At 31.9% G+C, this 16,021-nt stretch overlaps 1 protein-coding gene and 1 non-coding gene across 2 annotated transcripts; one reads left to right on the top strand and one right to left on the bottom strand.

The window, feature by feature from the left end:
• Window positions 1–4,302: 4,302 nt before the first annotated feature.
• On the top strand, window positions 4,303–6,718 carry LOC114387448 (protein DETOXIFICATION 55-like). Its single transcript, XM_028347643.1, has 2 exons — window positions 4,303–4,532; window positions 4,789–6,718. Exons 1-2 carry the CDS (start codon window positions 4,485–4,487, stop codon window positions 6,289–6,291), a joined length of 1,551 nt encoding a protein of 516 aa, XP_028203444.1. The 5' UTR covers window positions 4,303–4,484; the 3' UTR covers window positions 6,292–6,718.
• A 5,303-nt stretch (window positions 6,719–12,021) lies between these two features.
• Window positions 12,022–12,128, bottom strand: LOC114388853. The gene has a single exon (XR_003661643.1). It is a non-coding gene; the product is annotated as a small nucleolar RNA R71 (small nucleolar RNA).
• Between the last annotated feature and the right edge of the window lie 3,893 nt (window positions 12,129–16,021).

Raw genomic sequence — 16,021 nt, 5'->3', positions numbered from 1 at the left:
GACTAGCTAACTGTTATTACTTGCTGTCACACTACCTCATGTTAGTGTTTTCTTTTCTTTCTTTCTTTCTTTTTTTTTTTTTTTTGTAAAACTCAATACAAAATTAACAAATATAAATGAATTATATACGTTAGGCAAAGTGCTCGGAGACCAAAACAAAAACCACTATCCGAATTGGGTGGTTAGGTATAAGTAGAAAGTTAAATACTAGCAATCTAGATAGTAATTATGCGATTTCTTGATGTACCCAGATCTAAGAAAAAGATACACAATGTGAACTTCTTCATCTTTTATGCTATAAAAGATCCTACTAGTAGTAGCTAGCACGGGATGTAAAAGAAGCTAAAGAACTCATAATTAAAGAAAATTAGTTCAGAAAACGGAGGCAGGAATATTTGAAAGGGTGTTAAATTTATTGTTTCTAATAGGTATAAGTCTTTGATGTTTGAAAAGATGAGCACCATCTTTTTGGGCGGTAACGGGTAAACATTGAATCATACACAGAAGTTCTAGATGCATTAAAAGGAGTTAATTAATGGTCTAAAGGGGCATTCTAATTCGGCGGTCATGGCGTTTGAAAGTACTTTTATAGACACGCCTAATTAACTATTATTATTATTTTTATCAAGAATGAATTTGTCACGATTCAACAATGTAGTCATAAAGGGTAAGAATAATGCATGCTTGACTAGCCATGCAGCTTAAAATAAGCACGACATGCTTTGGTTATACTTATGTATCAAAAGCTCGACCACTCCACTAGTCACCGCCCACGTTCTATAATAATGGGTTCAGTGGTGTAAAACCACCTATTCCTGTCCTAGATTCAATAGTAAGAAGTGTGTGTTTTTGGGTGAACTCGGGATATTTATTGATTAGGAACTAAAAACTAATTCGTGAGATACATTTAAAGGATTAATTTCTTTCAACAAATATTTTTTATAATATGAATTTAGAATCAAACTTTTGATAACATACTTAAAAGATAAGATAATGGATCAGTTATATATGTCAATGTGTTTGTGTGTAGGATATACATGGAACAAAAGGAGAAAAAATGTATACACTACCTAGCATATGCCACGTAAATGGGAGCTAAGGGGGAGAGAGGACGGGGTGTACACATATATATACGAATTACAAGCTGGGTGTAGTAGCTTTTGTGGACAAGGTGCGTGCTCCAATGGGAAAGGTGCTCCAATTAAGCAGTTCTGAGATTTTGGATCTATATAAAAAATATCTTGGTGCCAACATGTGATAAAAGGCAATTTTTTGCTTACGATACAATCTAATTTTATTAGACTTGTTTTCTGATGTGGACCGAAGGCCCCAAAACCCTAATCCTGTTAGTTTCAAAGGCCCTACTGCTGATAGCTTATTGAAGTGACCTCATACTAACATTTTGCAAAGCCGGATTCTCCGAAAGTCCCAGCTGCATGCCCGTCCCCCCTCTCCCTCTCTCAATATATACAAAAGAGAAAAAAAATATCTCAGTGAAACACTCGTTCCAGATCTTTATGTCTCTCTCTTTTATAAGTAATGCTTTATAAAAACACCCTTCATTTGATGGCGAATCTATTTTAATGAGTCTTTATTTTAGAAATGTTAAAAAAAAAATGAAACTTGTGATTATATTTAATTTTATATATAAGTTTGTAATACCCGAGGTCTGTTTATATTTGAGTTCAGGAAAGTATATTAGTTTTACAAAGTTAAATTAAGATGATAAGTAATGATAAGTTGCATGATCAATCCACTAACAAGAGAGTTAGTCTTAAATCATGTTCATGATATAAACTTCATCAAATCTAAGACACCATTAAACTTTTGAATTAAAAGGAAGAACTTGATAAAAACACAATATTGTTACACGTATATAATTTAATTAGATCATTTAAAAAAGTTGTTAGAAAAGATGATCAACACAATGTAACTTTTTCTTAATCAATCTCTTCCATATTCTCTTTCTCTCTCATATATCATTTTTCTCTTATTTTTTTTTTTCTCTAGGTGTAAATGTACACCTCACTGAACATTAGTCTATAAAATTTTTCCTTTCAGTGAAGAAAAAATAAAATAAAAAACAAAGAAAATGAAAATAATAGATGCGATGCGAGATGTATAAAGAAAGGAAGATAAAAAGAGAGAAAAGAATGTAAAGTGAGTATACAAATTAGGTTACATAAAGTTCAATATATATGGACAAAAATAAATTCAGTTATGCATGCCATAAGTACTAGATATATATTAAGCTTCTTCCAAAAATTATTAGTCTATATATGAATTTAACAAGTCTAATTGTAGAATCATAAAATATATATTATCATAGTGAACACAGTAAATTTTAAATAAATTCAATATTTATAAGTACGGAATGAATCTTATAGTTGGTATTTATTTACATTTTAAACAATATATTATACATTGAATGAAGTTAACATAAATATAGAGTATCAAAGTTTTTAAATTTATGAAATTTCATGAACTTATTATATACTAAATAAAATATTTTTATACAATGATTAGATTAATAAAATTTACAAATGCATATATAATTTACTAAGTAAAGGAAGTTTGGCAATATTTGCTTCTCAAATAATTGAATTATCACCATATTATTATTAAAAAAATAAAATCAGTGATGAAATAATTTATATATATAACTTTTAAATTTTCGTCATTAAAATTTAGTGACTATAAAATTAACAAAAAAATAATAATTTTTCATCACTAATTCATTGATTTTTTTAGATAACCAGCTAAAGACTGACTTAAAATATGCTATGAGATGCGAGCTTCTTTTTTTCCCTTTAAATATAATTACAAACATAAAAGAAAATTAAAAATGCTGAAAAACAAAAATAAATAAATAAAACACTATTAATTATACATAACTAGAAAGCCAGACGTGTTATTTCCAAAAACAAAAAATGGATTGCATCAGCATCGGAATACGTCTACTATGACCTCAGTGGAGCTATAATACTAGCTAATAGCACCAGTCTGACTCACATGCACAATTAATAGCGTCTTTTTAAACGTGGAGATAAAATTTCTGGTAAAGTGGTAATATACACAACATATATGCATTTCTTATCGGGCAGAGAAGGTGCCAATGCTTCAACATATTTGGGAAAATGACGAAATAGGACTAGTAAAGAAGAAAGTTTCGGGTATGAGTTGATTAATACATATATCGCACGGTTTAAATAAGGTCTTTATGCTTTTACTCTTGCTGTATTAGTCGCATATTCTAGACGATTTTTGTATGCATATCTATCTATCAATACTCTTATGCATGTACGTAGTATATTTTTTATATTGATCTTTTCAGTTAAACATTTCAATCTATAACTCAATTCATTTTATGTTTATCCGCATTCTTTTTCACTCAAATGAATTAGTTTTTTTTAAGTTTTTTCTTTCTTTTTTCAAGAAACAAGAGTTAATTAACTTATGTATATAATCCCATGTAATTTTTTTAGTTAATGATCCCAATTACTTATCCAATTCCAATAAATAATGGTTCAAACATGCTAAAGTATGAGTTCAAAGACTAAAATTACCTGTTTCTAATTCTTGTCTTCTTCTATATTTCTTAACTAAAAAGCAATAAATGGTTAAAGACGTGTTAGATTCTGAATATTGTCGTCATACTGTCATTTTTAACTGAAGTAACATAAAATGAAACAGGAAAGAGGGGCATCTGATTTGATTCTGAGTTCAAGTGCCACTTGCTAATTAAGGTGACGTAATCTCCATAACGCCGATTCCATGTATCTCCAATGACAAAAATGGTGTATAATTCACGTGTAAATGGTCGCGACGAAATGAGAAAAAAAATAAGAATTTAATTATATTGGTGTAATTTTAATAATTATTATATTATTTTAATAATTTAATATAAAATATGATTTTTATTAATTCAATTGAATTATATTTATATATTATTAATATTATCTCTATTCAAGTTTGTCAAAATTATATATATATATATATATATATATATATATATATATATATATATATATATATATATATATATATATATATATATAATTTTTCGTGTGTGTATTTCTCTCTCAAAATGTCGTACATTAAAATTTCACTATAATTTCTCTTTGATTCTTACCATCCATGCTGGAAATCAATTGTGTTAGTTTAGGCTTTTGGAATTATTTTGTCTTCTAATAATAACGTAATATACTACTATATAGCATTAACTTTTAAAGAATATACCATACCTACCCCACCACCTCCAAACCTTATATAAAGGTCTCTCCTCTTACTCCTGATTCTCACACCCCAATTTTCTTGTTCCCTCCCTTCTCTTCCTCTGGTCCCCTCTCACTTTGTACTTGGAGGAGTGTTTTGGGGAGAAAAAAAAAAAAAAGACACCCACTATTTCAATAATTTTTGTTTCTCTTTATCACATACCTCAAACCACACGCAAACAAGAAAGAGGAAAAAAAAAAACGTTTAAGATGGTTGCGGAGGAGAAATCCCAAAAGACATACCCGCCAACTGCTGAGGTACGAACAAACGAGACCTTACATACATCCTTTCAGAACCTTCCACCCTCGTCCATGATTTTCACTCTTAATCTCACTTGTTTATCACTTATACTATAGTTCATATTATTTTATATCAACATATTATAGTTGCGACCATATCAATATTAATGCACCAGATTCTATCAAATATATTATCTTCTATATTGTAATATAAGCACATTCATTTATACAATAACATTAACTATTTTCATTGTGTTTAATTTGTTTGCTATAGGTAGTGGATGAGCTTAAGAGAATGGGGGACATAGGAGTTCCAATAGCAGCCATGAGCCTTGTGGGATACATAAAAAACATGGTCTTAGTTGTGTGCATGGGAAGGTTGGGAAGCCTTGAGCTAGCAGGTGGTGCTTTGGCCATAGGCTTCACCAACATAACCGGTTTCTCAGTCCTCTCAGGTTTAGCCATGGGAATGGAACCTCTTTGCACTCAAGCCTTCGGTTCAAGAAACTTCTCTTTGGTCTCTCTCACTCTACAAAGGACAATTATCATGTTATTGGTAGCTTCACTACCCATTTCTCTCTTGTGGCTCAAGCTCGAGCCACTCATGTTATGGCTTCACCAAAACCCTGAGATAACCAAAGTGGCAAGTGTTTATTGCTTCTTCTCAATCCCTGACCTAATTGCTAACAGCCTCCTTCACCCGATTCGAATCTATTTACGTAGCAAAGGGACAACTTGGCCTCTATTGTGGTGCACTTTGCTTTCCATTCTCATACACATCCCCATCGTGGCTTTTTTGACCTTCAAACTCCACCTTGGTGTGCCCGGGATTGCTATGTCAGCTTTTGTTGCCAACTTCAACACCCTTTTCTTCCTCCTATCATACATGCTCTACATGCGCGTCTCTAAGGGGTCACTTTCCATGCCTTTACTAATATCATCTCGTCCCTTGTCGTCGTCACCACGACAACATCATCACCAAGACCAAACCTCATTAAAAACAACAACAACACTAGGAAAAGAGTGGGGCATGCTAATTAGGTTTTCCATTCAGAGTTGCTTAGGGGTGTGCTTGGAGTGGTGGTGGTACGAGTTCATGACGATTCTCGCGGGCTACCTGCATAACCCGCGAGTTGCTTTAGCCACTGCTGGCATAGTGATACAAACAACATCTCTCATGTACACTTTACCAACGGCACTGAGTGCTTCAGTGTCAACTAGGGTTGGGAACGAGCTTGGGGCAGGTCAACCTGAGAGGGCAAGGTTGTCAACAATTGTGGCAATAGGAATGTCACTTGCAAGTTCAATATTAGGGTTGTTGTGGACCACAATAGGGAGAAATAGATGGGGGAGGGTGTTCACAAGTGATAGTGAGGTGTTGGAACTAACCATGAGTGTGTTGCCCATAATTGGGGTTTGTGAGTTAGCAAATTGCCCTCAAACCACAAGCTGTGGAATCCTTAGAGGGAGTGCTAGGCCTGGTGTTGGGGCAGGGATAAATTTCTACTCATTTTACCTTGTGGGGGCACCAGTGGCCATAGTGATGGCATTTGTTTGGAAACTAGGGTTGGTGGGGCTTTGCTATGGCTTATTGGCAGCACAGATAGCATGCGCGGTCTCTATTCTAGTTGTGGTATACAACACAGATTGGGAAAGGGAGTCTTTGAAGGCAAAAAGCTTGGTGGGAATTTATAAGAGTTCATGTGATGATCAACATCATGGAGACCAAACAGTCAAATGTGAAGAAGGTGTTGTCTTTCTCAATGAGAAAGAATAGCGACCCAAAAAAAGTGATGCCTACACATATATACATATACCGAAAATCGTGGCACGAGTGGAAGAGACAGATCTAGACGATAAGGATCTCTCATTACTACACTTGATTAATTATTTTTATTTGTGATTATGCTTTTTGTATATGCTTTTGCATAACTCATATTTTCTTGTAGTTTTTTTCCTTGCTGATCGATGATTACATGCAAGGTCTGGTAACTCTACCTCTAGCTATAGTGGTTGGTAATGTTGTCTTCAAATTGTAATAGTACTAGGGTTGTCTGATTACTGATGATTACTATTAGATATATAATTCATGTAATTGAATTTTTCTTCCAATCGTATTTGTACTAGTAAACATAATGATCAATTTGTATTGTAACCAGAAGTTACTGGCGTATAAATTGGAAACACTGTGCACGTTTTATACATTATACATTTGTCACCGGTAAATAAAAAAATTATAACGGCGATTGTTCTAATTAATAGTCTTATATATATTTACCACAAATTAATTTCTTATTCCAAAATATGATTCATATAAAATCATAAGAGATAGCTATCACAATCAGTTATATATAAATAGTTAGTTTATCTACATTATTATTTTGTGTCGCAATGATTACAGACATATTATCATTGTCAACTCAAACATTCATTAAATACGTCACTCATGTAAAATATCTTGAGCTCAGGTGTTGGAATCAATAAAAGAGAAGGCAATTAAATATTGTAAAATTAAATAAATTTTTTATAGTTGAAAGTCTGCATACATCTTAAAAATAAGATACCATGCATAAATGTTGAATATGCGATAAGCATTATACGAAATGTTAAATTTGGACCTCGTTGAAAACGAGTAGGATATACGTGGCTTGTTGGGGCTGGATAGTCTATTTTATGAAGGTTTAATAGCATGTGCTTGCATGTGTTATAGCTCGGACGAAGTATATACGCATGTGGAGGACACATGTCAAAGAATAATATTACGGTACTTTCATTTATGAACAAACGAAAAATCGTTGTCCTATGTCATTTATGTGTACTTTAAGAGAGGTATTATATTTTCTTTTGTTTTCTGAAGACCTAGCTACCTAAGCCACAACGAATGGGTAGTGAAGGATGTGTGAATTGTGGGTCGTTTTTTATAATATCCACAAAAAAATTGAAAGTATAAATTTCGTCTATACGTTATATGAAAAAAATTTATAGGAGAAAAAAAAAAGGTAACAAATATTCTTTAATCTAACTCCCTAATGTAATGACATGTCTCCTCTTCCCCACCAATATCACTTCCATTTGAATAGACAGGACATTAGACATGCGAACAAGTTTGGCAGAAATGTACCAAGTTGTAAGCAACCGGAATATTCTCGAATAACTACCTATCAGTGTATAGTATTAGTTGTATTATATTAATTAACTTATGGATCAATTAGTAAATGTTACTCTTTTTCTTTGTTTAGGAATAAATATATAAAGAAGGGCCAAAACAAAATAAAGAAAGTATTTGATGGAAGGATAATTAATCTATAATTCAGCTACTAATAGCCCCACTCTTAGGACAGCCGAAAGCAGGGGCAACTTTTTGTTACTTGTCAAGGGTAACCTAACTGGCTAACTGCCACCTATTTTATGTCCCACCCAAAAATAAAATAAAAAAGCTTCTGGGATAGATGAGAGCACTTTCCTTGATTAGTTGCTACTCAACTGATATTTGGACAGAATAATGATCATGAACGTATAAAGTTATTGGATAAGTCGGTCCAACATTCCTGCTTAGAAGAAAAGTCCAACAAAATAAGAACGGAGAGAAGGGTTTGTGCAAAGTGTAAACACCAAACAACATATTGAAGACTTGTATATAGAGAGGTATTTTTTTTTATCTATATATAATTGTATGGTGACGCAGCATAAGAGTTAGCAAGAGATGGATTGGGACAGGATTGTCTTTGTTCCTAACTTATCCCAAAGCTTGATTAATTATTTAATTGAACCCTAATCCAACCTAAAAAATCCGTAATATGTGAAACAAGATAAGATCGGCATGACCTTTTAACATGAATATTAACATTGTGTATAATTAAATGGTAGAATAAAAGAAATCTAAATTTAAATTAAAGTATATTTTTTTTAAAAAAATAATATTATTAAAAATAATATCAGGTTAAATAAAATGTTATATATAAAATAAAAAAATTATTCTTAATACATAATTATTTAAAAATAATATATATTTTTTAAAAATGTAGGAAAATAATTTTGGTTGAAATTAAATGATCCAAAACATAACTCAAATTCATTCTAAAAAAAAAACATTGATATAATTTTAAAACTCAAATTTATCTAAATCAATTTTAAAATAGGCTGATTTAATGGATTGGATCGAGTCATGCCGACCTCAAACACAATGTATGAGCATTAAAGTATTTTCTTTTACCATTTTGAGTTTTTTTCCAAATAAAATATCAAAATGGGTGATCAAACAAACTATTTACTTATTAAGGGTTGCTTTTGCAAGCGTAATAATATTTTAAATCGATTATTTTTACAATAAATATAAAAAAGTATTTTTTTTACATCAATGTAAAAAAGCATTCTTTTACATTGGTTGTAAAAATAACCAATGTATAAGATCATTGTACCACACTTGATGATGTTTCCTATATTGTACGTGACGAAAACAACACATGACAAGTGAATAGTTTGCTTGACCACCTATTTTGATATTTTATTTGGGAAAAACCCAAAATGGTAAAAAAATGTCATATATGAGCATTAAAGGACACTATGTAGTCTGGATCGAGGCACCAAGCATACAATTTCATTTTCTTAAAATAAGTCCTTGTTATTGAAGTAAAGCTAAATGTACAACTAATCCTGCAAAGTACTTGATAAAAATTTAGTATTCAACAAGTTTGGATATATTCAAACTTATGTGACCTTTTCAAATAAGTATTTAATGCTCAACTTACAAAAGAAGGAATGTTATTAAGTTTATCCAAATTTTGGCTAGGAGAAGTAGCAGCGGATGACAACTATTACTAATAAAGAAATGTTAATTAGAAACACATGTGTTAATACTTTGATTATACTAAAAAAGAGACTTCATGGTAGTTTTTATTATTCTTAATAATTTATGCCAGCTTCAATTAGTTATAGTTTTTGGATTTAAAAAACAAAACTGGCTAAAGTCATGATCAATTAGGAGATATTCGAGCTCACTAGTACAGCGATCATCATTTGATAATGAGCTTTGAAAACTCAGCATTGATGTAAGGATGACAATGTTGGGCTTAACCATTAGGCCCGTGATGAGTGGTATCTTAAGTTAATATATATACTCGCGGCAATGTCTCCTATGTTGTCACTATTTTGATCGCTTGCTCAATCAACTTGTCTTATTGATAGCTGAGAGTAAAAGTGTGATCAAATAGAGAAAGATTTTGAGAATTGATTTGCAATTTTAGATTTAAATATATTTTTTTCATGTAATTTAATATTTTTTTTCATTTTTATCCTTATAAAACAAATATTCATTTTAGTCATTGTAAAATATGTTTATTTTATTTTTTGTCCTTAAAACATTTTAAATAACACTTTCAACACTAAAAGAGTATTTTGAACAATGAAAAAAAATATTATATAAAATACTTTAAGGACGATAAGCAAAACAAATACATTCTGCAAAGACTAAAATGAAAAAAATAATATATAAGGATGAAAATAAAATAAAAAACATTAAATTGTAAGGACGAAAAAAGTATTTAAGTCACATTTTTAAGATGATTTGTTGCAAAACAAATTGATAAAATGGTAATTGTGTAGTTTTGTAGATGATTTTTGGCCTTGTTTTAATGTAATTTATTTCATTTTATTGGCAAAACTCATAGGATTCTATTAAAGTGTGATACAAATGGGGAAAGAGTGATAGAATGTGAAAATTCAGCATAAAAAGGGCTGAAAAAGGGTCAAAAGAGCACACCATGCTAAATCTGAAACACGCCCATGTTGAGTCCAAAACACCTATGCTCAAAAGAGTGCTCTAATGAAGAGAATAACCATACTCTTTTCAACACGATCGTGCTCATCCAAGAACACTTTCAAAACCCCAACCCCTCATGATGGTTGTTCTCCAATTTTCATAAAAAGGCAATCAACGTCATTATTTTTCAAGAACGGTTGTGCTCCCTTCCATGTCAGAAGCTTCACATTTTAATTATAAATAGGAAGGAAAAAAAAGGGGGAAAAATATCTTTTTCTTTGTGTACGAAATTTGACTCGATGAATGACTTAGGCACAATGTGAGAGCTCTTTTGGATTGGGAAGAATGCGAGAAAGATAATGGGAGCTTCTGATTGTAATTTTTCTAATTTCATGGTCTTTCTCATCTATCTGAGGTTATTGTTCTGCTTGTTTGTGTGTCCATGACTGGCTATATCCCTCTTTTCTAGGGTTATGATTTAATCTGCAGATGAATCCTAATTTACTTAATTGAAATTGTCTTTATTAAGTCAATTTTGTTGTTCTATCATGCTTAATTTCTTATAAGAATTTATCAATCTATATTATAGTTATTTGTGCATTTCTGATCAATTTCGTACGAATAATGGAATTATAGAACAATTGAATCCTAGAATGACGATGACCAAACACATTTTAGGGATTTCTAATTGTCATTCTCTATGCACTAAATTAAGAGAAAGCCTGTTGGAGGTCAAAACCTTTTAACAACCTTAAAAGAAGTAGGTTAATTGATAAACATTGAGAATTCAATTTATAATTGGGGGGAATTCAATGACAAGATTTAATCATAGCTCTAGGGCTTTTTATCTGATAAGTTCATTGTGTTGTCTCTTATTGCTTCAGAGTACTATTTTCTGACAATGTAATTGAACACATTTCTCAATTATTGATTAAAACCAAATTGTTTAGTGTATTACAAATTAAATTATTGGGGGGAAGATAACTAGTCCTATGGGTACCACATCTGGACTTAGATTCACTGTTACTACACGTAGGTACGCTTACCATAAGCGAACATATTTTTATGCATCAAGTTTTTGGATAATATGTTTGTGTTGTTTATTTTTTATTTTTTATTTTTTATTTTTTATATTTATTTTGTTCTATTTTATCTCAGTTTAAATTGTGAATTTTTATTGGAATTTAATTTAATGTCAATTGTGTTTGTTATCCTTCTTTTTGTGTTGATAGTTTATGCTAACTCGATCTCATAAGAGTGAAATTCCTGAGCATAATCTTGTGATCAAAATAGCTTGTTGCAGGAACAACGCTAACACAAGGAGAAGAAGGATGGCTGATGTAAATGACGGAAATTGTGCTAATGGAGGGAAGGAAGGCAATGTGGTTAACCCACCGGAGCGCACCTTGCAGGACTATCTCACCCCATGGTGGGAATCACTACCAGTATTGTGCTCCCTAACTTAGGGGACCAAAACTGAGAGTTGAGGCATGGATTGATCAACATGATTGAGAGAATGCAGTTGCATGGCTTGTCATTTGAAGATCTTGTTCTTCATCTGAAGAAATTCCTGAGGCTCAAACACAATAAAGAGCCCAACTACAACTCGAGACTACATCAGTTTGCCTACTTTTTTGTTAGGGAAAAGCTTAAGACCGGCATTTGGACTTACCAAACTGGAGCATTACCACCTAGGACTAGTGTTCAATGCAATTCTTGCAAAAATTCTTCCCAGTGGCAAAGTTTATGCAGCTGATCAAAGGAATTTGAAATTTTACCCAATATGAGCAAGAGTCCTTATCTGAAGCTTGTGAATGGTTTAAAGGCTTGCAAATGAATTGTTCGCACCATGGCTACTCATCACAAAGGCTAGTCCACATTTTCTATGGAGGGCTATCACAACATAACAAGACCTGCCTCGATGTTGCTGCAAAGGAAAACCTCATGCATAAATTAACCAATGCAACAGTAGAAATTATTGAGGCCATGGTTTCAAATGCCTATAACGGTATTGGAGATACGAGGATTCTCAAGAGGCCAACTGGAGTGCACTTGGTGGAAGCCAGTTCATCTAGCATAGCTATTCATCAAAAGTTGGATGTTCTAGCTAAGCAAATGGAGATCTTGACGAAGGCACAAATTTAGATGATGACACCTGCTCCATACCCCTTATTTGTAACCAATGTAGGGAGATAGGTCATACAGGAGGAGATTGCCCATTTGTCAAGGAAATGGAGGAAGTGCATTATGTAGGACACTCCAATAAAACGGTTATTATCCTTACTCCAACACTTTCAATTCAGGACGGAAGGATCATCCTAACATTTCCTAGGGAGAGCACAAATATCATGATCATGGCTTTATTTTGAAAAAAATTATGTGTCTTATATCTATGTAATATTATATTGTATTTGCTCATTTTTCTTTAATTAGGTATTGGAGCAAATATTATATGACTTTGGATCAAATTATGTGTGCTTTTCAAGCATCAATTTTCGTAAAAAAAAAAAAGGACCCATAAGCATAGGGTTTTATAGAGCAAGATTATACATTTTTTAATAGTAGAGCAAGCTTATACAAATTCAGGAAATAATTTTGGGTATTATTGCTAAGTATATAGGGGGAATTTTGAAAAAATACAAGGTAGGTAGGGTATGTATGAGCTACAAATTTTGGAGCTCAAATTCCAACATTTTTTGTAGATAAAAGTTAGGGATTTTATGTTAGATGAATTAGGAAACATATACAGATCAAAACTCATTCCATGATTACACAAAAAATATGCTTAATTGGTGCCAAGATTTGTGACACTCTCTATCCCGACATAGATATAATTAAGAAAAAGATATAAAAATATGGAATTTTATTAAATCAATTTTATTCAAATCGCTTAAACAAATTCAAGTGGATAAAAGGGTCACATTCGCTTCACTGTTACCAATAAAACTTATTAAAAGCATCTCCGACTCAAAACAAGGTCATCCAAGTTTACAAAAGAACTCAAATTAAGCAGCGGAATAAAATAAAGTAAAATACATGTCCGAAACATCATGCAATTAAAATAGAAACCCATGCCCCAATGTCACATCCTATCAGAGCATTATGTCCTAGCACCCTCTAGCATGAGGTTCTTTATAGTCATTCACCTAGTTGTCTGCTCCCACGAACACAAGGTTCGAGATCATCACAGGATACAAAAACAAACATCACATAGGGAGTGAGTTATCACATTTCTAACTAATAGAGAGAAACGAGACAACATAGATATACATATCATATAAATGAAATACAACTTACTTAAACACAGTTCACGTCATTCCCTCACTTATCGCATAACATCACATCTCAACACTACACGTCTTACACATTTTCACATCATTCACGTACTTAAGGATTGAAACACAATATCACTCAACCAATCAATATTGATCAATACAAAAGCATTATGCAACGAATATACTAAGACTCAATCCTATATGCAATGTGATACCATGTCAGTAAAAAATCTCGTCGGGCACCCAAGAGTACATGACAAGACAAACCATACACTGGTAAGTTGGGTCACTCTCGCTAGGTAAAATCATAGAGAGACCAGTTAGGGTCACTCTGTTTTGCGATAATACTCCAACCATATGGGATCAGCATAGACTTCAAGGAACATTCAAACCGAGTGTATTTACCCCCAAGGCCTACACTCCGAAGAGTTCGTCAGTGTCTCTCCCTCCTGATCTAGGTCTAACCTAAGAAACATTTTAGCACACAGACTCTATCTATAAACTGTACAAAATACACAACTCCTCAATTGTTCTCTAAATAATTTTAACTCGTCGCGCCTCAAAGTGATTAAACTCATCATGTTTCCATAGTGGATCCCATCACAATACTCGTCTTGCATTAACTCGTCGCCCTTAAAGGGTCTTACAGTCGTGTGATTATACAATTCATAGCTCATAACTCAATGCACATAACATCTCAATACACATGTGTAATCTCACAATTTAACACATACTCAACTTGTCACTTACACATAGTTTATCACACTTTCATAATCCCAAGACAACATGTTATCACGCCTCATGTATTATATATATGTCACACAATAATAATATTAATATATTATGTTCATATGATTAAAGTCCTTAAACAATTTCACATAATCATATCAAATAGTTACAATACTTTCAACCTATTATTTATTCTATTTTTTCTTATTTAATTTTTTTTGTAAATAGGAACTCTATTTTACTCTCTAACAAATGAATAAATAAAGCATACTTTTTATTTTCTAAGAACATATATTTATTTTATCTACCTTAAAAACATTATTTTAATTAATAAAATTATTTCTCCTTATTTATTTAATTACAAAAATCTCATTATTTTTTTAAAACTCTATTTATTTTTAAATAAAATCATTTTTAATTTATTTCATGAAAAACAGGATGTTACAATCTACACGTAAACTGATTTGGATAGCAAGTTGACCTAATTGGAGGTAGAAGATGAAGTTCCCAACTTAAATAATTATGACACCCACATATATTATACACATATTTGACACCTTTATTTTTCCTCTATCTTTCTCTTCCAATCAAATCATATCATCTATCATACATATAATTTTCTCTCTTTCTCTCTCAAGGTGTCAACTAGCATATGAGTGTCTATGCAACTTTATCCATCTTCAAGTTAGGAGATGGAATTCTATTAATTAGAAAAACAATAGTGGAAACACAATCTCCCCAAAACTGGATTGGTATTGGATTGAAACAAAAGTGAATAGGCCACATTTAAAAGATGTAGGTGCCTCTTTTCAACCACTAAATTCTGCTAAGTCAATATGGGCATGCAAATTGATGAAAATCACTATGATCCTGCAAAAATTCAACAAGAGCCAACTCTTTCATATTGTTAGATGGTAAATCTAATGCCTTTGATATGTTTGTCAAATTGTGTCTTGACAAATGTAAACTATTGTTTAATCTTTTGAGTGACCTTAGTTTTTTTTTCAACAAATACAACCAAGTGAACCTACTAGAGTCATCAACTATGGGTAAAAAAATAACTTTTGCCATCATGAGTATTTGAATGGAACCCAAATATCACAATGGATGAGATCACACAGATTCATGGATTATTGATTATTAGAATCCAATGGCAATCTACGAAATTTGACTAAAGGATAGATAGAACAAGTATATGAATTAAAATTAGAAGGAAGAGAAAAATGTTCTACAATATATTACTTAGAATCTTTAGTACATGATATGAAAAATGGCCTAATCTAGCATGCCATATAATATTATACTAGTTAGTTAGTGTTAACTATAAAGGCCCTAAGAGAATGAGAGAGTTTGGGAACTCTACGTGAGGAGTTTTTTATGTCATTTTTTGCTTCGTCATCCTTTCTTTATGCTTTTTAGTATATCTTCATAATTTTTGCATTGCATTAAATATATTTTTTTTTATCAAAAATAGTATGATATATTGTTTGTTTAATAATTTTTTGAGTGAAATTAAATAATTTTTTTTTGGAGAATCTACTTTTGGACTTCTTTTTTGTCTACTTCACTCTCCTTAGACTTAGAAATACAATAGCATTTCGAGAATTGCTTTCAAACAGAATAAAGTTTATAAGAGAAAGGGATTTTTTTTGGGGAGGGGGGGATGAACTAACAAAATGATCGAAAGAACAAGGAAATAAAGAACAACTAGGTTGATTACTTAGCCCATTTTTTTGGTAGGAAAA

This window comes from Glycine soja, chromosome 15 (genome assembly GCF_004193775.1).
Source record: "Glycine soja cultivar W05 chromosome 15, ASM419377v2, whole genome shotgun sequence".
Classification (NCBI taxonomy): domain Eukaryota; kingdom Viridiplantae; phylum Streptophyta; class Magnoliopsida; order Fabales; family Fabaceae; genus Glycine; species Glycine soja.
The sequence above is the reverse complement of the archived record's forward strand: the minus strand, read 5'-3'. Positions and strand labels throughout refer to the sequence as shown.

Coding starts and splice junctions, on each gene's coding strand:
- LOC114387448 (XM_028347643.1), top strand. CDS start 4,485: ATGGTTGCGGAGGAGAAATCCCAAAAGACATACCCGCCAACTGCTGAG. Junction 4,533..4,788: donor CATACCCGCCAACTGCTGAG/GTACGAACAAAC, acceptor TGTTTGCTATAG/GTAGTGGATGAGCTTAAGAG.